Here is a 19481-nt window from a genome sequence, read left to right as displayed (position 1 = left end):
CTTGTTCCAGAGGAAGGCGGGAGTCAGCCGAATGGAGGATTGCATGACAAGTGTTCCAGAGCTGAGCGAGGAGATGAGATAGTGAGTGATGAATGCAAAGGTGGATGCACGCGATAGTACTTTTAAAAGGCTGGTGTATGCACAGGCTGGTCCCCTGGGTCCACAGTTACGCCACATGATTAGTACAAGGAGGAGGGTCCGACAAGGTGTTGTTTGGAATGTATAGTTTAAATGAGTGTAACTGAGGTATCAAATCCATTCATAGTTGTTGAAGCAGTGGGATGCGTTGGACCAAGCCACTAACTGCTCCACCAAAAAGGCGACCCGCCCCTCTCCCCCCACAGAAAGTGACACTATAACTAACCAGTACACCACCAGGATGGTGCTTTAACTACATGAATTGTAGACTCAACTTTTGACTGTTGACCTTTGAGCCAAATCCTCGTTCGGTTCAAGAATGACATTGATTAGATATTAAGATATTACTACATTACCCTGAAAGTTTGCAACTTTCCCCTGCCTCGCAGACCGCTTTCAAATCACCCACGCTCTCTCCCACCCAGAACTTCAACCCCTTGCCTGCGCCGGGAGCTTTCCAGTCCTGCTTCACTGTGTCCCAAATACTCACATCTTTCCTCGTGATCTCCATTTTTAGCACCTCACTCTGTCCAGGCTCCAATGTCGCAGTCTTCTCAAACTGCCGTAACTGCAGTTTCGGAGTGGGATATGCGCTATCCGTGGGAAGCTCCACGTAGAGCTGGGCGACTGCACGGCCAGCCTTCTTTCCAGTATTGGTGACCTTGATGGAAACAGTAAAGGCAACGTCCCACAGTGCCGGATTCCCGCCCTCTGCTCCGCCAGCGCGTGGATCTGGTTTGGGCTCGGTTGAATAGCCGTCTGGATAAGGATATCCTGGCTTCGGCTTAATGGCAGATGGATCGTCGAGGTAAGGGTAGATATACCGCCAGATTCTGTTGAAGTTTTTGGGCCAGGCTACCTCTGAGCCTGGCGGGATATCGTTGGGATATGATGGAGCCTTGCCCTTGGGTTTGCGAGTAGGAGGGTACTCACTAAGAGGAGTTACGGTGTTCATAGCTGGCTCAGTGAAGTTGAACGTGGTATAAGAAAGGCCATAACCGAAGTGGTATCGAGGAGTAATGTTGGCTTTTTGAAAGTGACGATAGTCAACAAATAGGCCCTCAGAAAATGTATCTTGGATTTGTCCAAAGGGTTGGTTGATAAGCGACACGCTGTCTGGGTAATCGGATTCTGCTTTAGGGATCGTGTATGGAAGGTGTCCACACGGACTGAAATCCCCAAACAGTATATCGGTAACCGAGTTTCCCGCCTCCTGTCCCGGCAAATGGGCAAAGAGCACACTCTTGACTGAAGGGAGATTAATCCACCTTTCCATGGTAATTGGACCGACGGTATGAACAACAACCACGACATTTGAGAATTTATTCGCTGCCGCCTCAATTAGTTCATCCCCATCATGCCAAAGTTTGAGTTCTGCCTTCGTTCTATCTCCAGGGTTCCCTTCGACAGAGATGTAGTTTTCACCCGAATCAGCGTTAACAAAGACAATGGCAACATCGTCCGGTCCAGCTTCGACATTTCTTGGAAACCTATCCGTGATATGGAATTCGGCGTTTTTAGATATATTCCTAATGGCATCTTCAGGAGTAACCAAGTAAGGCAGATTGGCGCTTCCGCTGCCCCAGCCCATTGTTAAGACTCCTTTATTGCATCCTTTGTCGGTACAGGAATTGATACCCTTGGGATTGGTGCCAGCGTCCGTGCCAAACACTTTCAGAGTCCAATTACGGCCCAATGGCAGCAAATCATCATCGTTCTTCAACAATGTAATCGACTCGCGGGCTATTACTCGGGCAAGTTTGTGATGGTCGCCCTGCACGTTGACGAAACGGTTCACGATGCCTCGAGGTGAAAATAACGCTCCTGGGTACAGCAACCCTTCAGCATTTTGCGTATAAGCGGAGAAATTTGGCAACGGAAAATCCTTGTCCTGCCCAAATTTAAACCATGGCGCAACAATCCTTGTGACCTGCCAATCAAATCAGCATTTTCAACCGAATGAACCAGCGAGCAATCGTACCATATCATTCAACCGCTCCAAGGGCAGGGACCCATTCAGAATGGAGCTAGAAAGTTCTCCTCCCCAATAAGTGCTACCGGTCAAAGGAATACTACCATCTCCAGGCATGCTCATATCCAAACCAGCCAAGGCAGAGGCAACACCACTGAGATGAGCATACCAGTCGGTCATCACGAAACCTTGGAATCCAAGTTCATCCTTTAGGATGCCGCTTATTAACTTGCTATTTTGAGAGCTCGCCGATCCGTTGACCTATAGATATATATCGTTAGTGCTTCCGAGTGCTAAATGAAAAGTTCTCGGGATTCGTTAACTACATCATTATAAGCCATCATTACGGCCCCAACTCCAGCCTTAACGGCTTCCGCAAATGGCCACAAGTAAAGCTCATGTAAAGTCCGGTCATCGATGTTTGCAGAGTACGCTCGTTGAACGACATTGGTCATCCGGTACATTTCCTGCTCATTCCCCACTAAATGTTTGACAGTGGCAATAACGCCTGTGCTCTGAACGCCTTTGATAGTTTCGGCAGCACCAACGGCTTGTAGTGACGGATCTGAGCCAAAACCCTCCCAATTTCGTCCAGCCCGTGGTTTCCGGCCGAGAGGTCCAACAGAGGGTCCCAGATGGATATTCACCCCCTTCCCGCGAAACTCCTCTCCCATGGCTCGTCCGCGGTCATACATCAGTTTTTTATCGAAGGTAGCTCCAACAGATATACCAGCAGGAAACGCTGTATTATGATCGGTGTTTCTTAGTCCCAAGGGGCCATCCTGCAGACATAGCCTTGGGATTCCGAATCGAGGAGCGCTTCCAGTCTGGCCCACGCAAGGGCCCATTAAAAAGCCCGTTCCTGTTGTGAGGTTTACCTTTTCTGCCAAGGTCATCTTGGAAACGACGGCATGGGCTTTCGCATAGGCTTCTTCCCATGCCGGCACCCAACCGCCCTTGGGAGTGGGATAGTAGGGAGGGGAGCGGAAGTTGTCAGGCACATCTGCGCGGTTCTCGAGGTGTTCAACACCAAAAGGCTCTACAACTGATGTGCTAACTCGGGTCGCAAGTAAGGAAAGGAGTGCTATGACCCTGATAGTGAAAAACATAATTTCAAAATGACAAACACATAATACTGAACACAGGGTATAAGACAGGTTACACGTTTAGCCTTTAGGCTCAGAAAGCCTCAACATACAATGAGGTTGAGGACTTGAAAAGGACTGTTGGACAAGTGTTTCTTGCACAACAGCAAGAGGATGAAGTCTGGAAGTGTCTCCCCTTCAAAATTCATCAACAATGGCAAACATGCCGAAGTCATGAAGAAATTCCATGTGATTGAAAAGCCTCTTGTCGATCTGTGCATCCTTAAGGAGTTTGGTAGCCAGGTATTGTTTCATTCTCACCACAAGGCGTCAGGTCGATCGCACCGTCACCCAGCTGATTGAGCCCCATGACCAGAAGCCAGTGGACACTCTTCAGAGTACACATCGTGTGTTAAAGGGATGGACAGCCATGGAGGATCCTGTTGTCCACTGACAAAACAATACTAGATTGAATATTTCAAATTTAGAATCTTCAGATCTTATAAAGTCTTCTTCATATAAAATAATTTGAATCAACTATTATTGTCTTCCCACTTCTGCTATTTCTTATAAACTGAATTGAATAATTAAAATAGTAATGGAACATCTTTCTGTCAAACAGTATTTGACATTGGTGAGAAAGAGAAGCATAATAAAAACAAGAATTCCAAATATGTACAAAGCTGATGATTCTAAAGATCATGAATGAGCCAACAGAAACTGTGGCCATCTTGCATTAGTGAGCACAATAGAAGAGTCTGGAAAAAGTGGCTGTGTTTGTCATCGATTTCTCAACTGGATTCTTTCAGAGATGCATCAGATGCTGTTATTCAGCAGAAAGCAAAAACCACCTTCAAGTCACTGAGAACAAGTCAGAAAATATCTATAACCCATTCCTGGCCTGTCTGCACTCTTCCGATGCAATGCCGTGATTACTGTTGAATAGCCTCAAACTATCATGAAGACCTGACTTATCAGAAGTGGAGGAGGAGGACTTCTCTCCGATTCGTTCTATTCGGGGGCCATAAGCCACAATGTAAGTCAAGCAAAAAGGAAGGTAGGGGCTTACGCATCGGAAGCGAATGTGATAGCTAGACTAAGCAGCAAAGCTTAGTGCTCGCAGAGGTTCGAGGCAGCAAATTTTGGGGGTCAAAAAATATCGGGACGAAGCAGGAATAATCCAAAGCTTCGACTGAAGCGGCCCGACGAGCCGCTTACCTGCCTGACGGTCTATATCATGCCCTTCCTACCCGCCTTTCAATGCCCGGCCTCTTACTATCCAAATCTCTTGCAATGTCTCTTCCGGGACCATTACGAATTGCTTTAGAGCAACCTCGTTTGCGGCCTGGTACTCACCTATCCAGCAGCCAGCGTTCCACCAAGGACATGGACGAGATGTTCAATACTTTCGTGCCTCAGGCACCACCTCCGAATACACAGCATCCATTTTTGACAACATGGGAGAACACAATCGCGCCGGCATTACCTCAACAAACCGTCCTCAGCTTGACCTCAAAGGCGGATGTCCAGGCTATCTGCGAGGCCCAGTTGGTGCAGTGAATTGTTTCCTGTGTCTCCACACTTGGAAGATACCGTCCAATCAGCGTCCTTCGTAATAGTGGTGGCCTTCCGATGGTTCCTTCCCAGCATCAAATTCCGGATGTCAGAGTGGACTATGCATTTATCTATGGCCATCCTGCTTGCTGGAGAGGCATGTTAGGGGGTGGTACATTATCAGATCGCAAATTGACCCAAGAAGCTCGATGGTTAGTTGATATTTTGTGAACAGTCTTTTTCCTAATTGTTAACAAAGTAATAGCTATGCCTACCAGTTCAATACATCCTTGGTGTTGTTCTTTGACGGCATGACCTTGGTTCGCCTTCGTTTTCATGGCGATCCTCGTACGACCGTTCCCGAAGTATGGCTGAGCGAACATGGGCGGGAGGATCAGAATGGTATGCAACGTATGGTGTTTCATGCTGTTTGCCAGGGACTGGACATAAAGCAGCCTCAGCCTAATTGGATCTGACGCTTGAAGGCGATACGGAGGGCCGATAGATTCGGACTGTGGACAAAGTATTAGATGACCGCAAGTAGGACAGAACTTTGCAAAACTTACAACACTGTTGCCTTATATTTCTCTTTTCAATAAGAGCCACACAAAATTTGATTGTAAGAGGAAGTAAGGAAGGGTGCGCCAGCAAGACCTTCAGCATTTGACGTAATCCCCAGTAGAAGGTGACAGTAGCCGGTTCATATCCGAACTTCTTGTGGAAATTCACCTCCATAATTTCTCGTACTTCCCCAGGTGTCCAAATCCGAAATCCTGGCGGTGGAGGCTCGATATCGATGAGTCTTACTTCGAGGGTAACAGGATCATAAACGATGTTGCGGAATTCGAAATCCCGATGGACAAGTCCTGCTGCGATACACGTCTCCATGACACAGGTGGCTCGCATATAGAGAATGAACTTCTTCTGATTTCATCATCTTCAGGCGGATCATCAAAGGTATGTGAGCCACAGTGCTCTAGCAGCAATCCCTCCTCTTTCTGATAAGTTACCACTCCATAACATCTGGGAATGCAGTGACCTTGCAGGCTGCTAAATTTCTTGTATATTCCTAGCTCTTTGTCTGCGGAGTACGCCTCACATTCATCGTCTTTTGGGATATTCCATTTGAAAATTCTTTGTTCACCAGTATTCAGTTGAATATGCAGGACATGTTCTTGATTGACATGTTGCACATTTTCCAGAAGTAGAGCAGGCATGGATGTAGCTAAGGATGTCAAGTTAGTATGAAGAAGAACTGACTCAGTAATGGTATATATCTTACAAGCCATTGCTGCTGGTTGAGCACTCATAAACAGTATTTCAAACAAGTAATGAGAATGCTGAACATTATACACCCAGAACAATCTTTTTCTCATTTGTTTGCTATCTCCAACAGTAGCACAGCTGACAAGTCACACAGGTGCTGTGATTGATTTATAATCAATTCTCCATTGACTGATCAATAACAATAGTGACAGTTTGACATTCAAAAACGATCTTTGACAATTACCATCTATAGTCAAGAGGGAATCTGGATTTTCCCAAATTGCTCTGTTGGCACTAGTCTCAGAGAAGTGCTGGAGGCGGGCTGCTTTAACCCAGCTGCCTCACCTACACAAGAGTGATGCTGAGATGATTATAAATAAAAGTGGTGTGAACAGTAGAAAGCAGTATTCTCTAAATCAAACTCCAATAAACATCCACATCAGCAATCTTGAATTTGAATTTTGATACACTGACCACTTTTACCTGTACCAGCAAAACAACATGAAAGATAACTTGCAGATTACAAATCCTCCAAAAGTAGAGCTAACACTGACTCCTAATGCAACCTTTCATCACTTCAGTCACTGGATGATTGCAAGTTCTGGCCGGTGAATTTAGCAGGAAAGCACCAAAGAGTATGTGATGCTCATCACTATAGGGAATGCCTAGAATCTATGGTGCTCGCGTAAGAAGATGAGCACGCCCAAAGTAGCATTCATTTCCAGCCAACTTATGAGTGCAGATGTAATACTTCTGCCCAAATGCGCGGGTCGTCCAATAGTTAAGTTAAGTATAGCTTGAAGTTGTTTAAGCACAAAGCCAATATATTGCTATACAAAAGATGGCAAGATGCTGCAAATGCTGATAATAGTGTTCATCTTCTTCATATAGTCCAGCTCCCGATCTGCAAGATCATCCTGCACCCAAACATAATTGATTAAGGCTCCAGTTAAAAAGAGTGAACGCGAGGCGGCTGTCTTTTCCGTTCTGGCAATGAGATCAAGAATCATTCGCCGATCCTCTTCTGTCCGCGCCTCGCCCCCCAAAATAAAGAGCAGGAACTGGCGCTCACACGACTTTTGGGATGATAAAAGTGCAAAGGCACGCGATATCCGGCGTTGAGTTTGTGAATCATCCTCAAGAAGATTGCCGGTTGCGCGATTGAGATAAGTAAGTGTGGCAAGGTGAAAAAGTTCAAGGGTTGAGTTTGAGCTCTTGTTTATGGGGAGGGATTTGATCTGGCTGCCGAGAATTCGGATGGACTCTTCATACTCACGCCTGTCCTCTGGAGAGGTGATGGCCGGTCTTCCAGATATAATCTCACATCCATGTGCGAGGAGTTGTAGAAGATCATTGATAGTGGATTGCCTTGATTGCAAGATCAAGGCCGATCCCAAATTCATATTAGAATATTGTGATTCCTCGCGAACAGCTTCCACGCACATTTCTAGCGGCAGATACCGAGTGCCTTCTCCCCGGCGCCAATGCAGGGCACTGAACCGCGACAACATATCATGATAATATACCCAATCCAGTAGAGCGCCAATATCAGTGTTTCCACTAAACCTGTGAAGCGACAGGGAGCTTATGATTTGTTTAGCGCCGGTGATATACCATTTCCATTGGCCTGCGGTGCACGATGCTTTGTGGATTTCAAACGAGCACAAGAGCATGGCGGCGGCGACGTGCTGGATTGCTTCGGCAGTACCGATCGCACTATTCGACGCGGCAGCCAGGGCTTCGATGGCGGAGATCTTGAACTCAATCGCTTGACCCTGTAACCCATAGCGATGCAGCGACGACAAGCCCAGCATTGCCTGCCAGATGGCCGTCGCAGACGGGGAGGTCCTCGTGAGAGCCATGCAGACGAGGATATTTCCCAGATTCACCGGATCATTGCTGACAGTTGAGAGACAACATGAGGCAGTAGTTTGGACTAATTCATCAACCCTTTGATCTGCTTGGCCAGGTTGCGGACTTTACGTACAGTACTGGAATAAGTGGGCATCTGCATCGCGTAGTTGCACCGGGTTAAACGGCGCCAGTGGCGTTTGTGCGAGCAGCGCATGTTCTACACTTGTCAGCTCGACATCTCTCTGTGTTGAGAGAATCGACATACCTTTAGATAACACCCCTGATAAATACTGATGTAATTTAATGTCGGATGTTGATGCATTCACTAGGGAGTACGAGGTACGGGCGGCACGTTGACGCAACAGCCTTACAACCACGGCACGCCTTGCGTCGTTGTCTTTAGGCCAACTGAGACGAAGCTGATAGCCTTGACACACCCGATGTGCCCGAATACATTGTGTGCATACTGGGATGGCGCGGTCGCAGGAAATTCGACGATCTGGCTTAGTATCGTCAGCAAGTCGACTGGTTTCGACGAGATTCTTTTATGCACAGCGTGCTCGGGGAGCAATGTCACCTCTGCAAGTTCCACAGCTTCTTGCCATATCTCAAACATGAAATCGAAAATAGCGCCGCGGAAACTTGCCTGTGACGGGGATGATAGGGGAAGCCCATAGCCGCCACAATGCAAAAAAAGACATTGCAAACTCTAATTCTGAAATCTGGCAGAATGTGATTTCGCCATCACATGCACTACTTTGAGTTTAGATCAGACAAGAGATATTGAGCAAAGTTACGGAGTAGTTATGATCTAAATACCGAGTGTACTCCGTATTGATTCAGGCATTGAGTTTTGACTGCTTAATAATAGGATTTTCAAATGTGTGGACTAGTATAGATTTGTATTAAGCTTCAAAGTTAGGCTCATAAAAAAGGTGGTGAAGAAGAATGTATATCACATGATGAGCACACTAAGTCATCTGATTTTAAAATCAAGCCATTCAGAATTGCCGTATTATAATTTATCAATTCATGATTTGCTAAATCATAAAACTTATTTTTTTTGGATTTTGTTTTTGCCGCATTGTGGCGGCTATGGATCCCAGCCAATTGGCGCATCATTGATGATCCACCAGCAACTACAGGGCAACTTTCCGCGACGCCAACGGTCTTCGACAGTCTTGAGTTGAGCTTCATGACCAGCGCTTTGAAATAACAACCAACACATCGGCAACTATCTACGGCGCTTAGTCTCAACTGGATACCATCGTGGAGCTTCACGCTCATTGCTTTGAAATCAGAATATTGACAAGATGATGTATAAATTCGGCTGCTGCGGCGTTTGGAATCGCATCTTCATCAAAAGCACCGAGAACACACGCTGCTACGAATGATGTCTTCTTACGTTGTCACTGGCGCCTCGCGAGGCATTGGTGTAAGTGCCCGACCTAGCAAAGGAAGGCTCAAACTAACAACTATATTCAGTGGGCTTTCCTTGACCAACTCTCTTTGGATGCAAACAACACTGTAATTGCAATCGTCCGCAATAAACCCGCAACCGAACAAAATGTCTTGGAGAAACTACCAGGACGTCCCAACATCCATATTCTGGAGGCTGACATCACAAACTACGATGCCCTCCAATCCGCGGCGGCCGACACCGCAAAGATTACCGGAGGAAGCCTGGATTACTTGATTGCCAATGCCGGTCTCATCTCTCACCATGATGCGTTTGACCCTATTGGAGTTCTGTGAGTTGGAGTCTCTGGCCGCCATTCTTTCCCTCTGTTCCCATCACTAACATTGAAACAGAGGACAGAATCCCCGCGCGTTAGAAGACAATCTCCTTGAATGTTTCCAAGTTAATGTCGTTGGACAAATCCACCTTTTCAACATCTTCATTCCGCTCATCCTCAAGGGAAGCGCAAAGAAGGTGATCGCGCTATCAAGCGGCCAAGCTGATCCCAAGTTGGTGTTGGACTTCAACATCGATGTGGCTCCTTCGTATTCAATTAGCAAGGCTGCGCTGAACTTCGCGATTACCAAATTCAGCGCCCAGTACGCCAAGGACGGGGTGCTGTTTATGAGTATTTCTCCTGGATTGGTTGATACGGGACATTTCAATGAGTGTATGTGTACTCCTTGGCCCTTTCTGCGTTCGTTCCTTGATGGAGGGGGCGTTCTGACAGTGTAATAGTGAGTTCAGCCCAATCAGAGTCCATATACAAGACGATGGCCTCCTTTAAGACGTACGCACCCGATTTCAAGGGCCCGATAACACCAGAGGAGTCTGTGAAGGATATGATGAAGGTCATTGAGGGGGCTAGTCTTGAGAATGGGGACGGGGGCGCTTTTGTCTCACACAAGGGCAATCAACAATGGCTTTAAGTGGAACATAGGCTTCTTTACTCATAGAATAGTTACTCCATAATCCAAAATTTGCCCTTCACTATATATGTTTCTCCTTTCTCGGGCGTAGCATGAATAGTAGACTCATTTCCTCCCTGCTATCTCACCTAAGCATATATGCTCCCTCCAGAAGCTGACTAATAGGACACAAAGAAGCCTACAAAGAGGTTCGGGAAGAGCTCAAGAAGCCATCTCACTGTTCTTGGGGTGGCCCTCCCTCACAACCTGAAAAGCCTGTGATAAAGAGAAGTCTTCTTGGCCAAGCTTTTGATATAGTATTGTTTGGTTGTTATATTTGAACAACAACTCTGACTTCTGGAACTTCAGAAGTTGAGTCAGAGTCAACCAACTCAACTTCAATCCAACTTCAGGTTGGAGTTGGAGTTGTCCGCAGTCTAGAGGAAGAATGTGCTGGAGGGGGAGGAGAACCCTCCCTGAATTTGAGCATCAGACCATATACATTCTGATAGCCGCGGGGCCACAAGAAGCAGGTTCACAGGTCCAGGCATGAGTGAAGGGATTCCTTCGTGCATAACTTTTGATTTTTCTCCAGACATGCATTCACTATGGCGGCCCCGGGAAAAAGAAGGACCGTCGAGCGCTTTGAGGAGGAGAATTACATGAACATATAAGATGTCTGGTATGTGCTCAAGGATACATAAAATCATTTCCGCAGGGAGGAAGGGTGCCATTGCTGCAGGAGTGAATGGCAGTGGAGTGTTATGGTTGAGCCGACGAGGGCTCCCTCGTCAGCACCGCACCCCTGACAGATTGGCAGCCCCTGTCCCTCCCAAAGCGCCATCCCACCAGATAATGATTTTCCCATTGTGATTGTCTCGTGGAATTGACACAGTCCCTTGTCTACATCAAGAGGACGGAGATCGAGATTCATTGATACGGAGTGGATCACTATACATACAATTATTGGTGTCGCTTTCTTTGGAGTCCCGGCCGCTTGGTCTCTGTTCGGTCTTGTAATCTGACCCAGAGATCCATGCGCGCAAAACGCCGTTCAAGAATCTCATCCTCACTCAGCTCTGATGTTTTCAATCGAATGAGCTCAACAATCAGCCGTCGTTCCTCGATTAGAAGCCTCGGTAGGGGTAGAGATTGGGGGCTGGCGGCATCCCCGTCCGTACCATTGAGATGGGTGTTAAGCCGTTTCGTGGGGGCATTCCGAAAATGCTCACTCCTCGCTTGCTCCATCAGCTCGTTTCGTAGCCACACCTTATGAGAGTTCAAATCAGCAAGCACCCGTTTCTTCTCCCAATAGAGAGGGGTGTGGCCCTTTGCAGAAATCACAGTTCTGAATCCTAATGCCTTGATTGCTTCCCAGAGTTTGCAATTTTTATCAGTAAGGTCCATGATCTCTGGATCATTGTCAAGCTCCTCTTGAAGGTGACCCGGAAGCTCTGTAGGGGCGGTGAGGTCGGCATCAAGAAGCAAACCACGAGCGGCCTTGTCAACTACCTCGTCAGAAACAAACTCCAAGGCAGCAGCTTGCAAGGGAAATTGAACTTCCCGGTCCAGATAATACTTAACCGCGTTTGATTCATGATCCGCAACCTGATCACGGACAGAGGATGGTGCTTTATCTAGAGTTCAATGTAGATTAGTGTGCAAGTCAAAAGAAGGCTATAGTTGTTGGGTAAACATAGCAAGCAGGAGGAATCATACGATTGATTGCGTTGATGAGCCCGCGCCGCCAGGAATACCACAGTTAGCCGGATATTTTTATAAAGATTCTACTAAGAGAAAAGTATTAAAAGCATGTGAAAGTTTTAAATCTAAAAAGATAAAAGAAAATTCTTAAGAATTTGAAAGATTTTCACATATTTTGCTACATGTCCATTAACTAACTACATAAAATACAGGCTTACAGATCAGCCCAAGGCCCCTGCTGTCCGTTAATCGCAGAGTCCATGCACTTGAGCTCCTTCGTAACGACAACCATCGCGCGCTTGTGATGTCAAATCCTCCTCCTCGGCGGATTTGACAATGTTTCATCTGGTCACAGCATTGCCAGCCCAGCCGCAGCAATCACACCAGCCATCATCCTGCCGCCAACAACCAAACCTGCAGCCGCATTCGTTGTCTGGGTTGCAGGAGCGCCGGTCTCGGTGGCGGAACCGGTTTGCGATGCGCTGGCAGTGTCAGCCGCGCTAGTTACAGCCGGCGAGCTGCTTTGACGAGAGACCACAGTGGTCATTCCGGTTTGCGCGGGCGAAGACTGAGTGATAGTCGCCTCCGTCGTCGCTGAAGCTGTGTCCGCAGTGCCAGTCTCGCTCGGGGCGTCTGTGGACAAGGCCAGGTATTTTGGAGAGTACGTATCCGTGCCGCGATAGGCGTGGCAGCCCGGCACGGTGTACTTGACTGGAGCGCGCCCGCCACCACAATCGAGCGGCTCGCAGATTTCGCCGGTCTCGGGGACGTACCACAGATTGATGGCCTGGCTATAACTGTTGACGGTCGCCGTGGATACGCAGCCGTCGAGATCGGTTTTGGCATGGACAGAGATGGAGCTCGCGGCTAGAGCAAGGAAGCCGAACAGGAATTTACGAGCCATTGTGTCGGTTGTTGAATTATCAGATTGGCCTCCTCAGTACAGATGGAATACGAAACAGTTTGAAAAGTCAGGGGACTAATAAAAGAGTGACAAAAGTTGGTATTTTCAAACGAGAGACAGATGGTCAGCAGGAAGAGAGTCTCGTCTTTTCTCTGGGTTCGCCTTTCTTTTTATACGGGAGAATGATCTCAAGCATCGGGCTCCAGGCGAACTGTTCCGTCGCTAGTGATTAGTTGACTCACTAGTAAACACCGGCCAACATGTTGCCACTTCATTTCGCCACAAATGCTCCGTGCCATGAGCAAAAACATCTAATAGGGAGCATGGAATTCTGGCTTCTTTGACAATTGGCCCAACCATCATTGCAATTTTGGAGTTGGCTCTCAATTGGAGCAAATTGGCAAATCGCGCCGACAGATATTACGACTTCCCAGCCCTTCACTCAAGGAGCCTAGGCGCGCAAGCTCAGGCCGAGCTAAATTCAATTTCCCCTGAATTCCCCTGAGCCCTATGCTCCGAAGTTCCGGAGTGTACTCGTATTTCGAATCAACTCCAGAGATCAATTGCTCGTTCAGATGATGCGTTTAGCATAATCCTTTCCAGATCGATAGATTTCAACGGTGGAAGATCCTTTCTTCTTAGTAGGCGATGGGACCCATAGCTGTCTTGGTGTGATGCCGGATGTGTTGGCGCCTGCGGAGCAGTACTGAACAAAAGTACTCCGTATACCCGCATAACTACCATACTCCTTCTCAAGCAAATGTTCTAGCAGTTACCGTGAACAATTTCCTGGCCAGCATATGGACTATCCATATGTAAATGATCATCAAAGGAGGGAAATCCCATGGGCAAGTCAAAACTAGATGCTGTCTCAGCATGTCCTCAAAGGTATTGCCGCAAGTCTGTATCCTATTTCGAAACTATTCGTTCCATTACATGGCCTGCACAAATATCTATTGAGAAGCCATGGTCTACAAAATATACGACAGCCTGGCCTCACTTTTGTCGAATCATCGTCCACTAAATCAGTGGAAGGGAGACATCCTTGGTATGGCACCGTTACAGGCGAAAAGCATATCTAAAGTCAACGAGAAGTACAAAGTCTTCTGATGGGTTTAATTGCTAAAGTATCCGGGGTACAACCAGGCCAGTTTCGTTAACGCATCGGCGCTCATTTGGCTCGGCACAGTACTCAATCCCATCTTCGCGATCCCCTCAAGGTGTTTCCCCCTAGCCAGATTTTGATGTTCATCCTTGGTTAATTCGTCCAAGACGGCACCGATAAACCGCCTAGCATTAACGGCATTAGCTTTCATATTGCCCATGACTATTTCGACCGTCACATCTTCTTCAGATGAGTGCCAGCAATCGTAGTCGGTTGACATGCAGATCATCTGGTACGCAATTTCGGCCTCCCTGGCGAGTTTTGATTCAGGAAGACAGGACATGTTGATCACGCTACCACCCCAGGTGCGGTAAAGGTTGCTCTCTGCGCGGGTACTAAATTGGGGTCCCTCTGAATTGTATGGGAACGCATTGGTCAGCAGCCTGCAAGAAGGTATCAAAGGGCAGAGTAGGATCATAGTGAATGGGCACTTACCCATACAAACCAGAGTTCCACGGTCATGAAGTACGACACCCTCACCCTCTAAACTGTGCCCACACGCCCGAACAATCTTCGCCAAACCCTCATCGAAAGGATCCGCAAATCCAACATGCGACACCGCTCCTCCCTCGAAGAAAGTCCACGGTCTCACCCCTTTTGTCCGATCAATCACCTGATCCGGTACCACAAAATCGCGTGGTTTAATCGCCTCCTGCAAACTGCCAACAGCGGAGAACGCGATGATGCTCCTCACGCCAATGGACCTGAGAGCCGCAATGTTCGCCCGGCTGGGTACCTCGTGCGGTGCAAGTTCATGATGCGCGCCGTGTCGACTGAGGAATGCAATGGGGACAGTCTTTCCCGTCGTGGAGCATTTGTGATGGAGGACCGTGATGGGGGAGGATGGATTGCCCCATGGCGTGGTTATCGTGAGGCAGGCTACCTGGGTGAACCCGGGGAGTTCGCGAAGACCAGTTCCGCCGATTACTCCGATATGGACGGGATCTAGAGTTTGCTCTATTAGACAAATGGCGGAAACTGTTTGGGGGAATTGATGCTCTATGTATGGACACACAATAGCGGGGTCGCGGATAAATGGCGCTATCAGGAGAGGCAACAGAGAAACAACTTACCGGGGTATGTATCTGGAAGAGCGGCCATTCTTCTTGCTCTCTGCCTGGGGGTTTCGATTCTTCGCGGATACGACTTGGCTCTGGCGGGGAGAGAAAGCCAACGGCGGAAAACTTGCATGCGGAGCGGAATCTGGTTGTGTTTGGACGGGAATCTTATGGAGGGGCAAAGCAAAAGTTTGATGCTAGCCAATCAGAGCTCGCGGACTACGGGCGCCAAGGGCGGGCTTCCTTGAGCCTCCAGAGTTAAATTCCGGTGGAAGGACAGCTTAGTAACGAGGAACGAGGAAAGTCTCCTACTCTGTATGCAGTCTTCATAACTGAATAAAAATATACACGCAACTCATTGTCATCAACTTGCGGCTCGTGGAAATCATTTATAATGAAGGAAATTCTCTTGAATGTTAAAAACGAGAATTTGACGCTCAGTATAAAGCCATGAAAGACATTAAAGGGGGGCGGCCAACGGTTGGCAGAGTATCTATATGAGCCTCCTGGACACATCAATCAAAAACAACCTTTTTGCCCTGGAAATTTGCTTGTGCCTTCTGTTCTTTAGCTCTTTTCGCTGCCTCCCACGAAGGGTGAAGAGGTTTCTGATCCTGATCCTGGCCCCGTTTAATCGAATCACGCATTCTTCCAGCACCCTCTCCTCTCCTATAAGGGCCACTTTCATCTTTGGAGCGCCGGCCAAGCCGCCCACCTCCACCGCTGTCACGTCCGCGGCCTTCGTTAGATGTCGCTCCCCGGCGCATATCCCAACCGCTATCACGATTGTTGCCCTCGCCTTGCTTGCGCACGTGGTTCGCATTCGCGCCAAACTTCTTCTCCCATAATTTTCGCCTCGCTTGCTGGCCCATGCGATTCTTTCTTGGTGCAATCGCCGACGCTGCTTCATTATCTTCCGCCTCGGACTCGGTACCTGACCAATAGCCGCCCATTGTCAGGGACGGTAAGAATGTTGTTGATGCTTTTCCGCTGGGTTTGGAAGGTTTCGAGCTCTTTAACGCGGTGGCAGGAGGGGAATCCGAGTCCGTAACAGAGGGTGTTGGGGAGAGGGAGAAGTCTTCAACCGGATCGTACGCTTTGTCTTTTTTGCCTGAAACTATGTTTTCATAATCGCCTTCGCTCTCCGAACCAGACGAGGAGGCTATAAGGTCATCAAACTGGGCGAATTCCGAGGTACTCTCAGCTTCACCCATCGGCGTATCCTCTTGATCGGAGCTATGTGAGTCCATTTGGAGTGGCGTTTTGGAAATAAGCGGCCCTGCAGTGGCCGGAGTTTTCGATGTTTTCTGGCTAGCGGCGGTTTTCTTATCCGATATGGCGGCATCGTCTACACCTAAAATTCCTCGAATACCGTCCATTATCCCTGGGAGTATCGTCTTAACTGGGTTGGAACTAAAGAGCCGTGCCATAACATTTGCTTCGGGTCCATCCTTCTTCCCGTCAAAGACATTCTGCTTAGAGAACTCTAATTGCGCGAAAACCGGTGAATCCGCAATCCGCTTAGTCTTAACAAGTTGCTTTATCACGTACTTTCTTGAAATCTCCGAGAGGTCTAGAGACTACGGTTCAAAATTCATGAGCTGCGATCCTTCTGGCTAAATTGGAAGCTTGCGGAGCCACTTACTTTCAAAGCCTGTACTTCTTCAGATAAGCGGGATAGCTGGGCGGTTTCATTTTTCGATTGCGCGTTCTTTTGGCGCCTTCCCAGCTTTTGGCGCTCAAATCCTCTCGCGGTCTTGAGAGCTCGGTGTACTTGCTGGATTCCCTGTTCGATTTTCTGCTCTAAACGAGTGGCTCGAAGGGTGAGCTTCCGCGGCTCGGGATTGGAAGCTGGATTTTCATCGACATCTTCTCGCTTGCGCTTCGGCATCTTTGTGTATAGCTGCCCAAGTACTTCCCTAAAGACCCGGCAAATCTGATCGCATGAGGAGGGTTGATTATATAATCCATATCTATGTATGGAGTACAAGCGCCAAGAATCAATTCAAAGACGGCTAGCGTGTTTTCTTTCTGAAGTTGGATGCACGTGACCAGCTTAGTAGTTAATACAAACAACTTCGTAAGCTCCTTTTCTTTTGCGAGTCTTTATACATCAATTCATGCTACAGGCCTCCTCCAAGCGCCTCCACACCCAATGCCTCAAGGCGATCCGCTTCTTCGCTGCGATCATTGAGTCGCAGCCACTGGGCGAGCTGCATCCTCAACGAAACAGACCATGGATCGTCATGCCCGTACTGCTTCTCTCGCGCCCTAATGCAGGACCGAACATGTTGTTCAGCAAGTTCGGACTTTCCTTGGCTGGCGTAAACCGAAGCCATGATTTCGGAACATCGTGATATCCACTTGCGACACCGAGCCGGTTCAAGGTCCAACGCACAGTCACGCATTTTCCCTATTATCAGTTCCACTTCGGCGAATAAAAGATTATGGCAGAGGTATTCAAGAATCGATTCTGCGACGTTCAAATAGCCTTCATTCGAAAAGCTTGCAGAGTCAGCATATTCTGTGAGCCATTGTTGGAAAACGGCAGGGGTTCCTGGGTCGTGTCGTGACTTTGATTTCGTTTGATGAAGAGAGACACGGCAGCGGACTACATTATAATGGAGACGGCCACATTTCTCCGAAAGCGCATCAAGCCCGCAGTCCAATGCGGTGGGAATCACCTCGTCAAGCTCACTCGGTTCCACCCGAAGGAAAAGGGTGCAAATATTTGATAGAGGATGACTGTGGCAAAGATATAGACCAGCCATCTGGTAGATCTGCTGCAGCACAAGTTGAGCCAGTTCATAATAGCCCTCTCTATTATATAGAAGCAGCAGCTCCAGGATAGCGCGCATTGTGGCAGGGTGTTCAGCCAGTACCATAGTCGGGATAAGCTCACAGGCGTTCGAGAGTGACTGTCGAGTATTCTTGAAATCTCGCTCCTTGGCGAAAGACAAGCCAGCAGTCCAAAATCCAACAAATTTGTCAGGGTTGCTCGCTGAGCGTGCGACATCTTTGCTGGTTGTAAATCGCCCCGACTCGCATGTATACCACAGTTTCGTATCACATGAAGCCCTGTAATATCCGCTGACAAGCCTGAAAATGGATTCGCCTACAGACGGTGGAAGGGGGCTTTGCAGGGTAGCAGGACTGACAGTGCGGGAGGAGAAAGCGCGCCGAACAGCAGCCACCGAGAGGGGCGAACTTGAAGAAACCGTGACGCTGGAAACGTCTTCATTTTCCGTGGGCTTTCCCACGCGCTTCTTATATTTGGTGAAGCCCCAAAGCGCAAGGCGTGATTTGTACATCTTGGGGGTGCCTTTGAAGCCGTGCCTAGAGCGCATCTGTACTATCACCTCCTTGAGAGGCAGGTTTTCTCCAATATAGAGAAGCCATATATTGTGTTTGTGCAGCGCCCAATCCTTGTCGTTTGGCCACTGCATCTTGCTTCCTGTCAATCGCAGGGACTAATACGTTGCTCTTGAGGTCAACACGCGAAATGTCCAACGTAAAGCGAAAAATTGATATGGGAATATAGCATCACTGGCAAAAGATGAATTCCCAAAGAAAGAAACCATTTTAACATCGAGGTCATGCTGGGCAGACATCTTGATGATGCGCCACCTTGAAAGAAGCAACGTTCTGCATCAACCAGGCTGAGGTTAAGTCCGTGCAGCCAGACCAAATGCGAAGGATTGCCTGGGTAAATCATTGTCCCCCGCACCCACGGCTAAAATAGGACGCCAAAGTCCCTCGCATGACGCTAGAAAACATGGTCAGCCAAAGCCTTTGGAGGACGGAGTGAACATTGTCTGATTCATTTGGTCCGACAAGGAGGGTTAGTTCCGACGCTAGAATTGTTTTTAGCCATGTTGAACAAATGATATCCTGCTCTGCCTCTGTTCCTCCATTCAAAAAAGGCGGTATTCCTGACTGATGAGGCTGACGGTCCATGCCACTGATCCAGCCTGTCCCCAAAGTTCCATGCATAGCCAGCACAGCAAATCACCATAAAGTTGAAACTGGCACATAGTCAAGAAAGACAATGCCTCCAAACACCTGTAGCATCTAATTACTGGCACCAATATATAAACACCATCTACTTCCCTTTGCTGTTTCATTTCAAGCACCACCTCTCCAAGAACCTTCACAGATATCCCAACACTCTTTCACTTGCTGTTTACCAAAGACTCCTGATTGCCGTCCGCATCTCGAATATGTGTTGGGTTACAATCAATTTTACCTGCGGCCATACTCTTTCTCGAACCCTCAAGGCAAGCGAAGGGAATTCCAACAAATGCCGCTGCACCTCGAACATGCAAGACCGCGATGTCAACTACAAATGCACAGCATGTGATGAGTAGCTCGGGAAGTTTTCTTTTTATATGCCATAGTATGTTCCATGTCATGT

At 47.9% G+C, this 19481-nt stretch overlaps 8 protein-coding genes across 8 annotated transcripts; 2 read left to right on the top strand and 6 right to left on the bottom strand.

Moving 5' to 3' along the window:
• Positions 1–490: 490 nt before the first annotated feature.
• UREG_01291 (uncharacterized protein) lies at positions 491–3219 on the bottom strand (the record flags this gene model as incomplete). The annotated part of the gene is made up of 3 exons (XM_002541729.1): positions 491–2068; positions 2120–2371; positions 2437–3219. 3 exons carry the CDS (start codon positions 3217–3219, stop codon positions 491–493), a joined length of 2613 nt encoding a protein of 870 aa, XP_002541775.1.
• A 1743-nt stretch (positions 3220–4962) lies between these two features.
• On the bottom strand, positions 4963–5655 carry UREG_01290 (uncharacterized protein; the record flags this gene model as incomplete). Its single annotated transcript, XM_002541728.1, has 3 exons — positions 4963–4992; positions 5025–5261; positions 5479–5655. 3 exons carry the CDS (start codon positions 5653–5655, stop codon positions 4963–4965), a joined length of 444 nt encoding a protein of 147 aa, XP_002541774.1.
• A 1190-nt stretch (positions 5656–6845) lies between these two features.
• On the bottom strand, positions 6846–8325 carry UREG_01289 (uncharacterized protein; the record flags this gene model as incomplete). Its single annotated transcript, XM_002541727.1, has 3 exons — positions 6846–7951; positions 8003–8086; positions 8307–8325. The coding sequence occupies 3 exons, from the start codon at positions 8323–8325 to the stop codon at positions 6846–6848; spliced, it is 1209 nt and encodes a 402-aa protein (XP_002541773.1).
• A 937-nt stretch (positions 8326–9262) lies between these two features.
• On the top strand, positions 9263–10257 carry UREG_01288 (uncharacterized protein; the record flags this gene model as incomplete). Its single annotated transcript, XM_002541726.1, has 4 exons — positions 9263–9304; positions 9355–9620; positions 9682–9998; positions 10067–10257. The coding sequence occupies 4 exons, from the start codon at positions 9263–9265 to the stop codon at positions 10255–10257; spliced, it is 816 nt and encodes a 271-aa protein (XP_002541772.1).
• Positions 10258–11199: 942 nt separating this feature from the next.
• On the bottom strand, positions 11200–12844 carry UREG_01287 (uncharacterized protein; the record flags this gene model as incomplete). Its single annotated transcript, XM_002541725.1, has 2 exons — positions 11200–11873; positions 12325–12844. 2 exons carry the CDS (start codon positions 12842–12844, stop codon positions 11200–11202), a joined length of 1194 nt encoding a protein of 397 aa, XP_002541771.1.
• Positions 12845–14559: 1715 nt separating this feature from the next.
• On the top strand, positions 14560–14958 carry UREG_01286 (uncharacterized protein; the record flags this gene model as incomplete). Its single annotated transcript, XM_002541724.1, has 1 exon — positions 14560–14958. The coding sequence occupies one exon, from the start codon at positions 14560–14562 to the stop codon at positions 14956–14958; it is 399 nt and encodes a 132-aa protein (XP_002541770.1).
• A 624-nt stretch (positions 14959–15582) lies between these two features.
• Positions 15583–16958, bottom strand: UREG_01285 (uncharacterized protein; the record flags this gene model as incomplete). Its single annotated transcript, XM_002541723.1, has 2 exons — positions 15583–16647; positions 16713–16958. 2 exons carry the CDS (start codon positions 16956–16958, stop codon positions 15583–15585), a joined length of 1311 nt encoding a protein of 436 aa, XP_002541769.1.
• A 602-nt stretch (positions 16959–17560) lies between these two features.
• Positions 17561–18513, bottom strand: UREG_01284 (uncharacterized protein; the record flags this gene model as incomplete). The annotated part of the gene is made up of 2 exons (XM_002541722.1): positions 17561–17572; positions 17752–18513. 2 exons carry the CDS (start codon positions 18511–18513, stop codon positions 17561–17563), a joined length of 774 nt encoding a protein of 257 aa, XP_002541768.1.
• Positions 18514–19481: the final 968 nt, after the last annotated feature.

This window comes from Uncinocarpus reesii, genomic scaffold (genome assembly GCF_000003515.1).
Source record: "Uncinocarpus reesii 1704 scaffold_1 genomic scaffold, whole genome shotgun sequence".
Lineage (NCBI taxonomy): Eukaryota > Fungi > Ascomycota > Eurotiomycetes > Onygenales > Onygenaceae > Uncinocarpus > Uncinocarpus reesii.
Note: the sequence above shows the minus strand (reverse complement) of the source record. Positions and strands in the feature narration are given on the sequence as shown.